Source organism: Zootoca vivipara, chromosome 5 (genome assembly GCF_963506605.1).
Source record: "Zootoca vivipara chromosome 5, rZooViv1.1, whole genome shotgun sequence".
In the NCBI taxonomy this organism is placed as follows: Eukaryota; Metazoa; Chordata; class Lepidosauria; order Squamata; family Lacertidae; genus Zootoca; species Zootoca vivipara.
The window spans coordinates 77,174,562-77,190,950 of record NC_083280.1 but is presented as its reverse complement, the minus strand read 5'-3'; the positions used below and the strand labels follow the sequence as shown (position 1 = coordinate 77,190,950).

General features: G+C 47.0%; 1 protein-coding gene across 1 annotated transcript in view; it reads left to right on the top strand.

Moving 5' to 3' along the window:
- The first annotated feature begins 4,462 nt into the window (after positions 1 to 4,462).
- Positions 4,463 to 16,389, top strand: part of GRID1 (glutamate ionotropic receptor delta type subunit 1) — a 658,224-nt gene continuing 646,297 nt past the window's right edge. The window contains exons 1-2 of the mRNA XM_060275205.1: positions 4,463 to 4,526; positions 5,064 to 5,219. Coding sequence (XP_060131188.1) covers positions 4,463 to 4,526; positions 5,064 to 5,219 — 220 coding nt within the window. The remainder of the gene's footprint in view (positions 4,527 to 5,063; positions 5,220 to 16,389) is intronic.

Genomic DNA, 16,389 nt, shown 5'->3' with positions numbered 1-16,389 from the left:
TTGCTTCCTTTTTAAACTTTTCGGCAGCACTTTCACCCTCATCTTCTGAGAAAGGCACCTCGGTCCCATAATCCAACCTTTCGCTTGCCCCTCCTCCCTCTCTCCCCCTTCCAACCCTCCATGGGAAGAGAGTTAAGATGTATCTTCTGCGATCCCTCCAGCTCCCTCTTCGGTGTCCATTCATCCCTCGGAGTTCTTACAAACAAGCCCGAGGTCCAGCGCAAGGAACCTGAGCTGCTAGCCTGCGCACGAGCCGCTCTCCCGGAGGGTCGCTGTTTGTCGTCTCAAGATGCTGGGAAGCCTTCCATCCTCCCCTCCCTTCCCCACTTCTTCCACCTGCGATCCCGGGGCCACGCTTCCTGGCTGTTTCTCGAGAGTTGCGCTCAGGCTTCCCCTCTTCAGCATGTTCAAAAAATATCCCCCTCCCCGTGCGCAAAACTGGCACCACTCTGCGCCTTCCTGTGGAGATGGGCTTCCCTCCCCGTTCTGAGAAAGCAGATTTCCACACATCTTTTCCCAGAGAGAGAGAGAGAGAGAGAGAGAGAGAGAGAGAGAGAGAGAGAGAGAGAAGCATTTGCAAATTCTTGATCCAAATTCAACTCTCCTTTCTCGGTTGCTTCCTCCTGCTGCTGCGTGCGTGGTTGCTGCCCCTGCTGCACACGCGCGCGCGCGCGCACACTCCCCCCCCCAATAGGAGCTGCTTCTCCATCTCTTCTCTGTTGCCTTTTCGCCCAGACTATATTCAGTAGTGAGGCTCTGCAATCACGTGGGTCCTCGGTTTGATTGGGGGGGGGGGGAGAAGAGGAGGATCGAGTTAGAGGAGGGGGGTGCCTCCGCAGTTTGCTGGGGCCCGGAGACGCGCGCGAGCGCGCGCGCACACACGGAGACACACACACTCTCTCTCACACACGCACACACACTCACCCACGGAGTGCTCAAGAGCTATTGCTGAAGTCTAAGGCTGGCTGCTTGCTATACTGCTGCTGTCGCTTGTCGCCTCCTTCCAAGCCGGGATCTATCTCTCGACATACATTTTTTAAAACCTCAACCTCGTTCGTTCTTCTTTCTTTTTTCAGTGGCTCCATCGTTGCTGGTGGCTTTTTTTGGGTTGTGCTTTCCCCCCCTCCCCCTTTGGGTCCCCCCCCCGCCTTGCGCTTTCCGACTTTCAAACCTCAAGCTTGGAAATTACTTAGGTTTTGGGGAGGTTGGGATTTTTTTTTATCTGGGCATCTTTCCTCTCTCTTTCCTTGCTCTCCACCTCCTTCCCTCTCCCCATCTCGGTGGCTTTTCGCCCCCAATCCGGGCTGATGTGCTGTGCGAAGGGTCTGAAATGGAAGTACTGATGCTCTGGTTTTTCCCTTGGATATTTCAATGCGTTACGGTGCGAGCGGACTCCATCATCCACATTGGTAAGGGGAAGAAGCTGGTGTGTGTGTGTGTGTGTGTGTGTGTGTGTGTGTGTGTGTGTGTGTGTGTGTCCGTCCGCGCGTCGTGCGTATATATGTGTGTAGATATATATATATATGCAGGCTGCAGGGTAAGAGTGGCACATAAGCAATTGCTACGGTATAAGAGTGAAAGGAGGATCGGGTCTCATTAAGGCGCAATAATAATTCTGATCCAGGAGGGAAGATGGAGAAAGCGAGTTGAACTCTAGCGACGGGAAGAGAGAGGATGGAGAGAGCTCCCGCTCGCTCGCTCTCCCTTCCTCCTCTCTTCCACGCCACCACAAATGAAAGCCCTCTGAATGCACCTCGCGGCAAAGTTAGGGGCGAAATAAGACTGTCCATGGTGAAAGCTGAATCCTCTCTCTAAATCTCTGGAGGCGGTACTGAGGAAGGTTTGCGCTTGCAGTTGCTTTCCTAAGCAAACCCTTTCTGTGGCTTTGGACCTGTTTGCGCCTATATTACTCTCCACTTCCGAGGAAGAGGAAGAGCAGGAGGAGGAGGTGGTCACGCACACACCACCAACCCCCACCTGAAAATCTCCCCATAGGGAAAACTTTGGAGAGGGACTTCCTTCTGCCCGGGCAGGTGTGGTTCTCCCAAGCCCGGATTGTGGGAGGCACGCAACTGCCACTTTCAAGTTAGCTGGTGTGTTTTTGCTGGGGGGCGGGGGGGAGAGAGATTGCAGGTGCCAAAGGAACGTAGTGTGGGTGCTCTGTCTGTCTGTCTGTCTTTGGACTGGATGAGATTTCATTGGTGGATTACTGAGCACCGTGGTTGTGGTTGGGGGCGGTGGGGCGGTGGGGGTCTCAAAGGTTGGATCGGGAGAAGAGGAAGCCGGAAAGGGAGACGGGAGATCCGGGGTTCCCTAAAAGGAACTTTGAAGGAGAACGGTGGCTCGTGCCAAAGGGGGGGGGGCGGACCTGCCACTGGCAGACTTTCTTCCTTGAAATTAAATAAAAGCAAAGGCCAGACTCTGCAGGGATCAGCAGGAAGAAGGAAATGTATGAGAGAGAGAAAGAAAGAAAGCGAGAAGGGAGCTGGGGAGCTTTTGATTTCTGCGGTCCTGATGGAGGGAGGCACGGGAAAGCTCCCTAGTGAGAGGCAACGCGATGGAAAAGGCTGGAGAGAAAAATCCAAGCAAGAGGCTGCAGGAGATGATGACATCTTTTTTTAAACTTCGTAGAGATCTTCTTTTAAAAAAATCAAATCAGAGGAAAGGTCTCCTCCTCGAAGGCGGGGAGAAGAGAGAGAAAGGAGAAGAGAGGGTGGGGGAGGAGAAGGAAAGGCATGTGGTCAGGCTGGAGGGAGAAAGAGGGCTGGGAAATTCTTTCGGGTCCGCTCTGTGGTGGCTGATGGTAAACTCGTCCTTCTTTACTACCACGCGTGCTCCTTCCGATGCCTTAAGCAGGAGGCTGGCGAGAGCAGGCCAAACAGCATTGCGGATCCCTTAAAAAAAGATCGATTGGGGAGGGGAGGAGGGAGTCTGCTTTGCTACAGCTACGTTTGGAAAGACGTTAGAGTCCGTCCCCCCAATCGCCCCAACCCCGAAGAGAGAGCGGCTAAACTTTAATTTCAGCTGCGGGAAGGAACCGGCTCAGGTGGCTGGGCGACTCTTGACGTCGGATTTCAGAGGGGCGCACAAAGCTAGGCACCTGCACATAAAGTATCCCCCAAATTTCCCTGTACCTGTGGACGAAGGATTCTGTTCTAGTCAGATTTCAGCCCTGCCCCCTTAGTCTCTCAGCCACCTGCCTCCCGCTCAAGTGGCTGGCGGGAAGAGGATGCTGCGAGCAAGGATGATGGCTTCTTCAGGCTGGAGAGCGAAGCTGAACTTCGCTTTGGAATTTTGCGCACGGTGTGAGCATCTGGTTAGCATTTAAAGGCGCAGGAGAGACGTGAATAATAAGTTAGAGAGGCGGACCGTGGAGGTGGGTGGCGTGTGAGGATGAGCAGAATAATACGCTTCGGCTTTTTTTTTATAAAAAAAAACCAAAATACATAACAGAGTAAAAAACAACAACCCACCACTATATATGTACCTCTCTCCTCTCTCTTCACGCTCAAAGCAGGGGTATATTATGTAAGGCTTATCGCCAGATGTTTTCCTGCTAGCTGCATAACCAAGGCTCTGAAATTAAAAGCTTTCAGGTTACTGAACACAAAGCTCAGCTCTCCGTTAATATGGGGCGATGCGCAGGAGGGAAGTGACGGGCAGCCCTAAGAACAGAAAGGGGGGGCACCGATTCCGGAGGCTGACGCGTAGGTGTTGCGTTGTCCTACCTTTTTGCGGATAAAACTTTTAGGAAGTGGAAGCCTTTCCTCCGCCTCCCCCACTCCGCGTGTCTACATCTATATAAATCAACACAGGCTAAAATCCCAAGAGCTGAGTGGAACCCCAAGCTCACGCTGCTTATAAATTGGACTGTACAGTCTGCAGGCTCAGGAGCTCGCCCACTGGCTGAAGCTGAGCAGGTCTGGGTCTGGTCAGCGCCCGGTTGGGCAGCCCCCTGGGCACCGCAGCCTTGGCTCTCGAAAAAGCAGAACATAAATTTGCAAGCAAACGAACAAGAAATGTGGTTGCCCTCTGCCACAGGGCTTCATAACCGGGAAAAATCTCATTGATCCCCACAACCCCTGAGCAAGGGAAGAGGAGAAGGTTCCCATCGCAGGCGCTCCTCTCTGCCTTGGGAATAAGGACTCTTTAACTGCCCGTGGTGTCACAGAGGACTTGCCCTTGGTGAATATAAAGTACAAGGGAGCGGGAAGCTCTCCTGCGAAGCCGTGGCCTGGCCCGCAGAAACGCTTCCAGGCATCGGGCATGTCCACTACCCCACACATCCCTCCTTCAAGGCAAGTCCAGGACAACAGCTAGGATGGTCCGGCCTTGTCATTTTTATTGAGTGGAGCTCAGCTGAGCAAACTTCCAGAGCTTAGTCTTGCTCAGGATCGCTCAGAGCGAGCGAGTTCCTCTTTAACTCTCCTGTTGTAACAGCAGGGCTACCCCCTTTCCATGCATGCTAATTCTGGGTGAACACAAAATCCTGCTTTTTATCGTTGCAGGCCAGTGGTCCACCTACGGTAAGCCAGTTTTGTCCACACGGACGGGCAGCGACTTTCCAGGTCTTCAGACAGCCGACTCCCGCAGCTCTGCCTGGAGAGGCCGGGGATTGAACCCTGCACCTTCTGCGCGCAAAACTGATGCTCCTGGTCCTTCCCCAGCCCGCATCAGTAGCTGTGTGAATCTGGGACAGGCTTGAGCACTTGTTGCAGGCGAGAAAAGGCCAGTTCGGGGTGTGTGGCTCCGTCAAGAAGCAGTCAGTGGGCACGACCCCTTTTGAGTAGGCTTAAATCACCCTGATTTAAATCACCCTGCTATGGTCCATGGGGTCACGAAGAGTCGGACACGACTAAACGACTAAACAACAACAACAAATCACCCCGCGGTTTAGGAGATTGGGAAGTATATGTGCATGGAAAGTTGAGGGAAGAGCGTGGATGAGGTAGCCTTCGGAGTAGAAAGCCTTTCTGGGTTCACCTTCACGCCACTGGCACGGCCTTTCCTTCCCATATGCTAGTAATGGGGATGATGGTTTATTTGTCCTCCACCCCCAACAGGTGCCATATTTGAAGGCAACTCGGCCAAGGACGACGAGATCTTCAAGCAGGCGGTGGCGGACTTGAGCCTCAACGATGACATCTTGCAGAGCGAGAAAATCACATACACGATCAAACTTATAGAAGCCAACAACCCCTTCCACGCCGTCCAGGAAGGTAAGGGCGACCGCGAAGGAGAGAAGAGGGGCTCGAGATGCGTTGGCCTCCAATGCGCCCCTGGAACTTGGAGAGGGCGCTAGAGATCCACTCAGGCCGGGTTGCTCTCTCCCTAGAGGCGCTATAGACGGCGGGGGCAGCGAGGGCAGCAGGAGGAGATCTGGGCAGTTGTCGATCTCTTGCTCCGCCTTGCCTTTAGCTGTTGCTGTGCCCGGCGAGCTTTTGCTTTTCTCGTCGGTCTCCCCTTTTGCGCGCGGGATTCATGGAGGGCGCTTTGCCGAGCCAAGCCTGCAGTTCCCACGCGCCCGCCCCCCTTCTCTCTTTTTCTGTCTCTGGCAGGGGCTTCGACCCCCACACGGGGGTAGGAGGGGGGAGGGGAAGGGAGCGGAGCAGGCAGCTGCCTGGCAGGGCCTGTGGCACAAAGCGGACGTTGTTTGTCGGCTGGGGTTGTGCGTGCGTGTGGTTTTTTTTTGCTGCGCGGCCTGGCTGAAAACTTTCCTTTCGGCCAAAGGTTGGCGCTGTTTGCCAAGGAAAAAAGCAAGCGGGGAGCGAATGAAAGCTGCAGGAGGTGTTTTGGGCGCCTTGGAGAGGCGAGGCAAGCATCCTCTGGCCTTGCTTGAAGCGCTGGCTGGAGGAGTTGGTCGCTGGTTTGGAAGCCCTGAAACGAAGTGAAAGGATAAATCAGTGCAGCGCTGTTGGGCACAGACGCGCCAGCTGCCTAAAGAAATCCGAGGCTCTCTGTGTGCGGCTGTGTGGTTGTGAGTGTGTGTATACACACAGGCATATTGGAAAGGCCTGCAAGCCAGATCCTTGGAAACCTATAATCCTGGTGGGTTTCTAGTGTGCTGTGGTTTACAGCCTTAAAGAGGAATGGGAGTGGATGAAGGGAGGGGGGTTTCTTAAAGTGGAGAAAAGGATCCAGGAACATGAATCTGTGGATGAAAGAGGAACACCTTTAGATATTGATGTATTGCCTGTGGAAAGAGCTTTTGCAGGGCAACAGGTGGATTAATTTGCGCCGGTCACTGGAGACTTCCAAGGTCCTTTAAAAGCAAGTTGCTGCCTTTAAGGCAGGTGTGGTGCAGCTGTGGCTTTCCAGGTGTGGCTGAACTCCAACTCCCATCAGTCCTGGCCAGCATAGCCAATGGCTATGGTGGATGAGAGGAGTTGTGGTCTAGCAGTATCTAGGCAGGACTGCAGCTTCTCCACCTTTAAAAATAGCAATGATAAAAAACATTATACCCCTATTTACTCCATTATACAAAGTGAGACTTGCCTGTGTGAGTAAACATGCACATGATCTGCCATGCACAAATCTTTTTCCTGGTTGCAAAGGTTTGGTTCTGTGTCTTTTGGAGAAGGAAGGGCAGGATCGGTAGCTTAGAGGGAGAGAAATGCTGAAATCGAAGGTGTAGGAAATGGGAGCAGCATGAAGTGTTTTGCGGGGTGATGGGTTTGATGCTGTGTGGCTTCTGACCAGTGGCTTCTGCAAGCAAAGTCCCTAATCAGTTTGTTAACCATCAAGGTGTTTGTGAGATTCTTTGCTGTTTCTTGCTACCCTCCCCCTTTTAAATACTGTATTCCAGATGATGTGAGAAAGTGTTATGATGTGCTATTTTTTCTGTGTTTTGCTGTCTCTCTACTCTTCTGTTTAGCCTTGGCCTATGGAGAGTCTATCCCTGCAGCAGGGAACCAAGGATAGGTGTGTGTTTGGATATGCCGTGAACAAAACATGTTGATCCGATGTTCTGAACTGCTGCCAGAGCTATTAAAGAAAGAAAGAACGAACAGGGACAGGGAGGTGGGGGGAGGGCAACTAAACAGCAGCTTCGTGATCTGAACATTTCCTCCAATTCTGGTCTTGTTTTGTGGCACCTGTCAATCTACCATCCTGTTGGCAAGGGGAACAGAGACCTAAAGGGAAATATTAATTGGATAAGCACAAAGAAGAGCTGTTTCAGGACTCTTGTTTCCTACGCATCCCGGATGTGCTTTTTACGGCAATAAATAGGATACATTGTACGTGATCAGGAGTCACATGTAGGAATTATCACCTAGTGTGGTGTTTTCTGAAGGGTTTTATTTTGAAAGGGGACTGACTTGGATGAAAGGAATGAATGAATGAATGGTAGTTTTAGAAAGAGAGGGCATGTAAATGCAGGGAGAAAGAGAGGGAGAAAAGCACACTGCATGTAGATTTTTCTTGAGCCTGACCTGTGAGATCAGGCTTAGTTACTTGAAATGCGCAACTGTCACTGCATCTTTCTGTTGTAGCTGCAAATAAAGCAGCATGGAAAACATGTGATAACCTGAATCTCTCCAAGTCTTCGTTCTGATCAACTGGTCAGCCTAGATGATGGAGGCAGGCAAATTGCCAGCCAATATTATGTACAAATGCATTTTATTTGTGTGTTCTTGCCATGCAGAGAATAATTCCATACAGACTTAAAGATGGTTCAAATAGGCCAACTTAAATGACAGGCTGCAAACTATCCTCAAGTTCATAAGGTTAAGACAGTAGCTGGGCAGGTAAATGAGTTCATATCACAGAAGAAAACATTTTAGATCCTGCCTCAGATTAGGAATGTTATGTGGGGGGAGTTTGGTAAAGAAGTTGAGACCGGATGCATTACTTCAGCAGCTTGGTAGCAGTTCTCTAGAAAAGGAAAGCTATTTATATGCCTTAGCAATATTACTATTCTCCCCCCTCCCCTGAATGATGAATCATTAAGCCTTTCTTACCATGCATTGGAAATAGTTATTCCACCCCCCTTGTCAAAATTCATGCATGCTTGTATGGGTTCTTGTTGGCTCAGCACATTTGAATGAATTTTTTTCTGAATCATTCCCATCGAAACTCACTTCTGTTACTTGAACTTATTGTAGCATATTATATTTAATTGCTCCTTCTACTAATGCTCTGTGCTCTCTCAGGTGTTTTTGACAATGTTCTGCTTGGGGCAGGCTTTCATTTTCCATGAGATGCCAAGTTATTGAGGAAGTCAACATTTTGTTTTAGTGTTGACACCAGTTTCGCCCATAGCAAGATGGCAAGGCTCAAGGAAAGGTTCAAGAGCCAGTTTACTTGGAAGTAAGATTTGCTGTGTTCAATGGGGTTTATTCCCAAGTAAGTGTTTCTCGCAGAGATCGGGAACCTGTGATCCTCCTAGGTGTTGTTGGACTCAAACCCTCATCAACACCTGCCAACACGGCCAACGGTCAGGGATGATGGGGATGACCATGATGACAACATGGTGGGCTGCAGATTCTGCATCCCTGCTTTATATCAATGTTGCTTTAGTGTATGACAGTGGAACAGCAGCAGCAGCGGCAAGCAATGCAACATATGAGTTGTGTGTGTGCGTGCTTCCTATTGCATTATCTTGCACTTGAAATTAGCGGAGAATAGGGGAGTTGATTATTGTCAAAAGTTTTAGCGTACAATCAGATCTTCATAAAGCTACAAAGAATCAGTGGCCTATTTTGCAGCTGATTCATATTCATGGAAGTAACAGCAGTTGGATAGCTGAAATAGCATTTTGAACACTGTCTCCGCGCACAACCTTACAGCATCTCCTTCCCTGGTTTGATTGCATTTGGGATTTAAAATATGACACCCAAGCAGAGAACTGAAGCATTTGGAGAACAGGAGACTTGTATTTTCTCCCCTTGTGTTGTGTGCACCCAGACGCAGATATATGTATATAAAATTTGTGGTGTTTCAGTTCTATATTTGATGAAGAAGCTATGACAAAGCTAATGTATGAGGCATACTCTGGAAAGTCCAGGAAAGAGTCTAGCCATATTTTAATCTGTTTTGGTACAGCTCATTAGGCAGTGCAATTTTTTCTGCAAGACTCTGATAGGTGTTGTTTTAAACTGTCCACTCATGGGCAGTAGGCCTCTAAAATTAGAATCTCTCCCTAAGTAGAAGCTGATAACCTGGAGGGCAGATGGGATACTGGATCAATGTTACAATTCTACATAAGACTTACCTCTTTTGGAGAAGTTAATATGTGGTTCTCTCTCCTGGGGAGGACGACAGAGTGATCAGCTGTTCACTCAAGGGGTGTCAGAACTTTGACACGGTGAAGACTCTATCTTGATTTCCAGGCTTCTTGTTGGTGTTAGACAGACGATTCTCTTTCTCCCCCCCCCCATCGTTTTAATTTTCTTTTCTTTGCTGTTATACAGTGTGCTGACAGAATGATGCATGGATGAGCCAGGAGCCATACCATTGCTATGTAGTATCGTTTTGGAGCACATTCTGCTGTCACTCTTACCGTTTGTTATCTTAGCTCTGTTGGTTTTTTTCCAAGATGCTCTGCTTGTTTTCCATGCAACTTTGCTAAGAGCTGTCGAAATGAAAGAAAAGATGAAGCAAACCAACTGACCTGCTCTGCGAGGACGGGTACTACGGCAGCTTCACTAAGGCCCTAAGGTGTAAAATGTTTTGTTTTGATGCTCTGTGCTTTCGTGAGCAGTGCTAGTATATAGCAAACATTAGCGTAGTTGCAGAAGCATTTATGGTCTATTCCTATGGTGATTTGTGCCAACAAACACCTTCGAGTAGGTATTCAACATAGCCTAATCTGCGTGTTGCCTGAATGGATGCTGTCTAGCCATGGCTGATGCTCCTTTACAGTATATATAGTCACGGGTGTAGCCAGGATTTTTGTTGGGGGGTGGAGCAGGACTTGGTTGGGGAGGCAGGGCTTTTTGGGGGGGGGAGGGGGCACAGAACTGGATGTGATTTGTCAGTTAGTTAAGTAATTATATTATTTTACTTGATCTAGGGAGGGCAGCTTCCCCCCTGCCCCCCCCAGCTACGCTCACATATATAATGGCCACGTCAGTGCTTCCAGTCACCATTGGCTAGGCAGGGCCTATGGCTGTGGAAACCTGCTGTGTGATCCGTCCCTCACCTTTGCAGAGCATTATGGGATGCAACCACAGACCAGTCACATGGCTCTCTGGGAAGGCTGTGAATTCGGCCTGTGATGCCACACCAGTGCTGGAGAGATGTTGCTCAAGAGCTGCAGCAGTGATATTAATGATAGAGGTGCCCAGGGTGCCAGTGTTCCTTCTTTTGGAGAAGGACAAGTAAGAAGTGAGCCAAGCTATATCTTGGCTGTGGTTATGGTTGTCCACCAGTCAACAGGTATTTGTGCTCTTGCGCAGCTGAGGATCTCGCAAGAAGTGGACTGTATCCACATTTATTCACAAGTTTATGTCTCCTTGCCTCTTTTCACTCAGCTTTTTAAATAAAAACCAGCTATCAAGATTCTAGCACAGTGAGAAGATTTCCTGCAGTACCTTTGTGTCCAGGTGGAATACTATCTGCTTCAAGATAAGTTCTCGCACCCTTGTAGCTAAGCAAACCCTGAGTTGCTTGTGTTAACTAGAAAGCATGAGATCACCCATAAAGAATGTACATCTATATTTTTGGAGGTCCTGTCAGGTGTTATTATGTCCATGAATATGAATCAAGTTATGTGAGAGAAATAACTATACAGTGGTACCTTGGTTTGCAACTGTTTTGGATTACAACTGTTTTGGATTACAACCACATCAAACCCGGAAGTGCATGTCCCCTTTTTTTTGGATTACAACCCATTTATTTCATTACAACCCATTTATTTCATTACAACCCATTTTTTCTGGAGGCCCCATTGGCGAAAGCGCACCTTGGGTTACAACCTGTTTTGGTTTACAAAATGGTCAAACAATAATTTATAGGATAAGAAAATATGGTATGAAAGCATAGAACACGTGCAAAAATGTAATAGTGGTAGTTGTAATAAGCAAAAAACAAAATAAGACAGCTTTCTAAGGATCCTTGAGGATCATACTTAAATGATCCCCCTCAGCTTGTCCCAAAGGAGGAGGAAAAGGCAGCCATAATAATGTAAGGGATTGAGATGTCAAAAGCCTTCCCAGATCTTTTCTAAACTGGTTCTAATATTTATACACTAAACTCTCATAGTTCAGCAATAATCTCGCTCTCATGCACCATATACTTAAAACACTATTACACCACTTTGGGCTTCCCCTAAAGAATCCTGGGAACTGTAGTTTCCCCCCTAAGGGGCTGAGAGTTACAAGGAGATCCCAATTATCCTCACAGAGCTCTACAATTCCCAAAGTTCCCCAGGAAGAAGGATTGGTTGTTAAACCAATCTGGGAACTGTAGTGTTGTGAGGGGCATCCTATGTTTATATAAAGCCTAAGGGTAGAGAGAGGTGGCATGTAAAATAGTGGCACATTTGAAAGAGTGCTCTCATCTGCTTCCCTTTCTATTGCACTCATGGAATGTGGACAGCGAAAAAACCGCCAAAGGAATAGAAATAGATGCAGGGGTGTTTGAGCCATTGAGAGAGAATGGTGAGTATGAGACCATTATTTATTCCCTTCCTCCACCTCTGTTTTGAGTCCACCTAGAGTTACTGATCACTGTTATATTCCGAAAGAGAGGAGTTTCACGCCATTTGTTTTTGGGTGTGTGCAGATGGTAGAAGGATGAACTAAACTGAAATCAACACTAGTTGGTCCAGAAAGGAAGGAGTGCCCTTTGTATACACAACCAATTCTATAGGAATGAAGTGGCACTTTCTGGCTGTGTTCTGAAGTAAAAGTTTACTGGAAGAAACTCAAGGAAGTGATAATGAAATTGGGGGCTTTGCATAAGATCCTCCTCATTCTGTTGGCATAGCATGCAAATTTTGGAAAATCATAATGAGACAGAACTCATCTGTTTACGGGAACAGCAAATGTTAAAAGAATTTGAGGATAAAGAAACTACTATTAAAGAGGTTATTTGACTACACCGTCATGTACAAATTAGCTAATTTATATATGAGTTAAAGGGAAGATATGGAAAGGAAACACGTGAGAGTAGCTGGTTATTTATTATTTGTGGCATCAGTACTTTATACGACTTCAGATTATTGTGAACATAGTTTTGATTTTTAAAGACGACAAAAAAATGCCACAAGGATTATAGTGTGCAAGGAGATAACCAATCTTGGCAAGTACTCAAAACAACACAAATTAAAGTGACAACTATGAGCTGCTTCATACATGCAGTTTCATCATTTGATGGCTTAGGATCTAATGATGTGCATCTGTGAATGATCCATCACAGATGAAAAAAACCAACAATACTAGAGAGAGAGAGAGACTCCTCATAGCATGTCACATTGACTCAATTACATCGCTTTTCGGTGGAGTTGGTTCATCTATCTGTGAGCTATTCAGTAATTAACTGATACGCAGGCATGTGTGAATTACACTGATATGTGGCATCAGGGCTATGCAAACATTTCAGCAAAGGATCAGCTTCACACTTCTAGGCACTGCATGTGATCACTCCCTTGGGAGTGTTCCCAGACTAACTTGAAATCTTGATTTGCAAGTCTGTAGCAGCAGTTTTCAAACTTTCACCTTCAAGGAATGCTTTTACTGCTTGCTTGCCATGGGACTCCTGTATATATTGCAGAGGATTCTAAGACGAGCACTAGGTCTGGGCACAGTGGTCTTCCGAGCCTTAGCATAACATTTGTGCAATTATGTTGTGTTCAATGGGACTTTGTTGTTGAATCGTTTAGTCATGTCTGACTCTTCGTGACCCCATGGACCAGAGCACGCCAGGCACTCTTGTATTCCAATGCCTCCCGCAGTTTGGTCAGACTCATGTTGGTAGCTTCGAGAACACTGTCCAACCATCTCGTCCTCTGTTGTTTCCTTCTCCTTGTGCTCTCAATATTTCCCAACATCAGGGTCTTTCCCAGGGAGTCTTCTCTTCTCATGAGGTGGCCAAAGTGTTGGAGCCTCAGCTTCAGGATCTGTCCTTCCAGTGAGCATTCAGGGCTGATTTCCTTAAGAATGGATCGGTTTGATCTTCTTGCAGTCCATGGGACTCTCAAGAGTCTCCTCCAGCACCATAATTACATTGTGTTTAATGGGACTTACACCCCAGTAAATATGGATTGGGAGGCTGCTATGGGGGCTTCATTCGTTCCCTTGTATTCTGGCGTCTTCTGCTGCTTTCTTGACAACTGATTTCATGCTGATTCATTAGGAGGTAGTACATATGTGAACTTGCAGAAATCCAACCCAGCTCTCTAGAAAGAACATACGGTTGCACGCATCACTGAGTTTTAATCTGTTCTTTCAATGCTTGCTAAGCACGTGCCAGACACAGTGGAAAGTAGGGGGATCTTTTCCATATTCCTAGAGTCCTGACAGTGTTCCTGCACAATTTGCTAACCAGTCTGCTGCCATTAAATGTTGGTACTCAGTGGGATGAAAATGCATAATGCTTACCTCCTGGTGCCTTCCGAGACCAAACCCAGACTTGTTTAAGACTACCACCGGGAAGACATCTGCGACACTACCATCTCATTCTACATTAGCTTTTATGCTTATGAGCTGCTTGATTTGATGCTCCCTCTTGGTCCTACATTGAGACGAGCTAGAAATAATGCAGAATAGCGAAATGGCAAAATCCTATGTGTGTCTACTCAGAAGGAAATCCTATTGAATTCAATGGGACTTTCTATTAAGTGTGCGTTGGTTTGCAGCCAAAGTCTATTCTTAATAATGATGATGATGATATATTATCTATACCCCACCCATCTGGCTGGGTTTCCTCCGCCACTCTGGGCGGCTCCCAACAGAATAAAAAATGATAAAATATCAAATATTAAAACTTCCCTAAACAAGGTTGCCTTCTGATGTCTTCTAAAAGTCAGGTAGTCGTTTATTTCCTTGACATCTCAAGCTTACACTCTGAATATTCACCTACTCTGGAGTTTTGTGAATACTAATACTACTAATAAGTAAAATTTTAAAAGTAGCATTTCTCTGCTGGTGGGTTCTATTCTGCAAACTGCTGTGCAAGAGCTGGTGAAAAACTTTGCACAACTTGAACAGAAAACAAGCAAGCATCTCTAGATGTGTGCAAGAGATTGTGTGACAACTTACAGACCCTCTAAGTCAGGCAACCCCCAAACTGCGGCCCTCCAGATGTTTTGGCTTACAACCTCCATGATCCCTAGCTAACAGGACCAGTGGTCAGGGAAGATGGGAATTGTAGTCAAAAACATCTGGAGGGCCGAAGTTTGGGGATGCCTGCTCTAAGTGTCTGTATTTTCCAGGGACATCCCTGATTCAGAGAAGTCATCCCAGTTTCTGGTTTGATCCCGGAATGTCCCACTTTTCCTTAGGGTGTCCCTATTTGCATTGGAGAAATGTTGCAGGGTATGGAATTATCCAACTCCTGAGCTGTCAGAAGGCAATTCTGTATAGGGAAGGTTTTTTTAATGTTTAATTTTTTAAAATGTTTTTATATATGTCGGAAGCTGCCCAGAGTGTCTGGGGCAACCCAATAAGATGTAAAATAAAAAAATTCCTTCAGTAGCACCTTAAAGACCAAATAAGATGTGTGATGCATAATTAGCAAAATTATCATTATGGAATGGGGCGTCCCTATTGTCATCGGAGAAATGTTGGAGGGTATGAACTTACACAAAGCAGCTCTCCCATTTCCCCTCCTTCTTTTTTAGCTGTAAAGATCTTGTACTAAGTTAGGGCTTTCTACTTGCGAAAGAGTAGTTTCACTTGCGGAAGGGTACATTTGGAGACAACCCAGCAGTTACAATTGTCTTTGTTGAGGTAATGCTTGACTTAACAGTTTCTTGAAGGGTGTACATATGCAAATGTGTACACAGGAAATGCAGAAGATTGGACACAGCAGTGTTCCTTTGCTCGCAGTGAGCCTGTGGCAACACTGGTGCCCAACAGCGGAGTGTTCACTGTTGCAAAGTTCTGGCCATGTGCTCCCGTGAAAATGGTCTGTATCATTGTGTTATGTCAAACTAAGGTAATTTGACATGATTAAGTGTGTGTGCTTTCCCCCTCTTTTGCAGTGTCCATATGCTCATTCTAAGTTCTGGCATTGCAATTGTGTGCTTGAGTACTCTAATTATTTTTTTCCTGCAAAGGTCAGCATGTTAGCACTCTCAATTGCCTTTCCCCCTGCTAAAGTAGAGATAAAACCTGCAATAAGCATAGACGAAGAAGGCGGCTGCCTCACACACTGAGAAATTGGGGACATTCTTGCCTTCTTTGCTTTGCTGTAATATCTTCTCTAAGGTTGAAATTCCTTGTTTCAGGGAAACAGTGCTGGTGCACTGAGTCTTTGGACCTCCACAGCAGTGAGTGTAATCTGTAGTCGGCTGAGGATCATCCATAAAGTGTTGTATTTTCATATAGCCCCACTGCAGCCACCGGCCCAACCCCTTCCTTGTCACAGCTTTGCTGTGGGGCCGGCTAGCTTTGATGCTGTTTTTCTGTGATAGGAAACTTATCCACTGGGACAGGAGACCACCTACCTAGCATGCAACATCTTGAAAATGTAGCTGAGTGCATACTGGAGCACGTGAGAATTTAGAAGGGATGATACTTTTCAATGATATGCTAATATCCCAAGCATTTCCCCCCTCTGCTTCCTCATTTCCATATCTTTAAGGCGCTAAGTATATAAAAATGGGAAACGCATGTTGAAACGGTTTTCTTTTATGTGGTGCCTAATGACTTAACATTTAATGAGAATGTTGAAGCCTCCACGATTACTGCGCTTGATAGGGCGGTCTTGGGTTTGTGGGTTTTGAATTGCTGGTGAGCTGCCCTTCCCACAGCGACCTTCTGCTTCCCTAGCAAGTCTCTGTTTCCATCTTGGTGCCCTGATGTGGCGGCCTTCGCCCTCCCCGACCCCCACTGCTGCTACCACAGCCTCTTGAGCCTTCCTCTCCCTGTACATTAATATTATATTAAATATATGCAGTAAGAAATGGGAACAGTAATGATCTCCCGTTAAGGGGGGCAAAAACCGAGTGGCATTAATCTAAAAAAAGAAGGGGGAGAAAAACCTGCTGTTTTGGCTGCATTAAGTCTCCCAGCAGGATTTCTCCTGCTTGACCTTACGCAGAGCCATTCCCTTAGCAACTTTTCAAAGCGGAAAGAAAGACAATGTTGAAAAAGAGGCTAAAACACTCCCCCCATTTTTCAGTTGAATATAAAGTTGGAGGGATGACCTTAATTTTTTTCCCGTGGAAAACAAAGCCTGGCCAACAGGCTGCTGAATTTGTTTTTGGGTCACAGTTTTTTT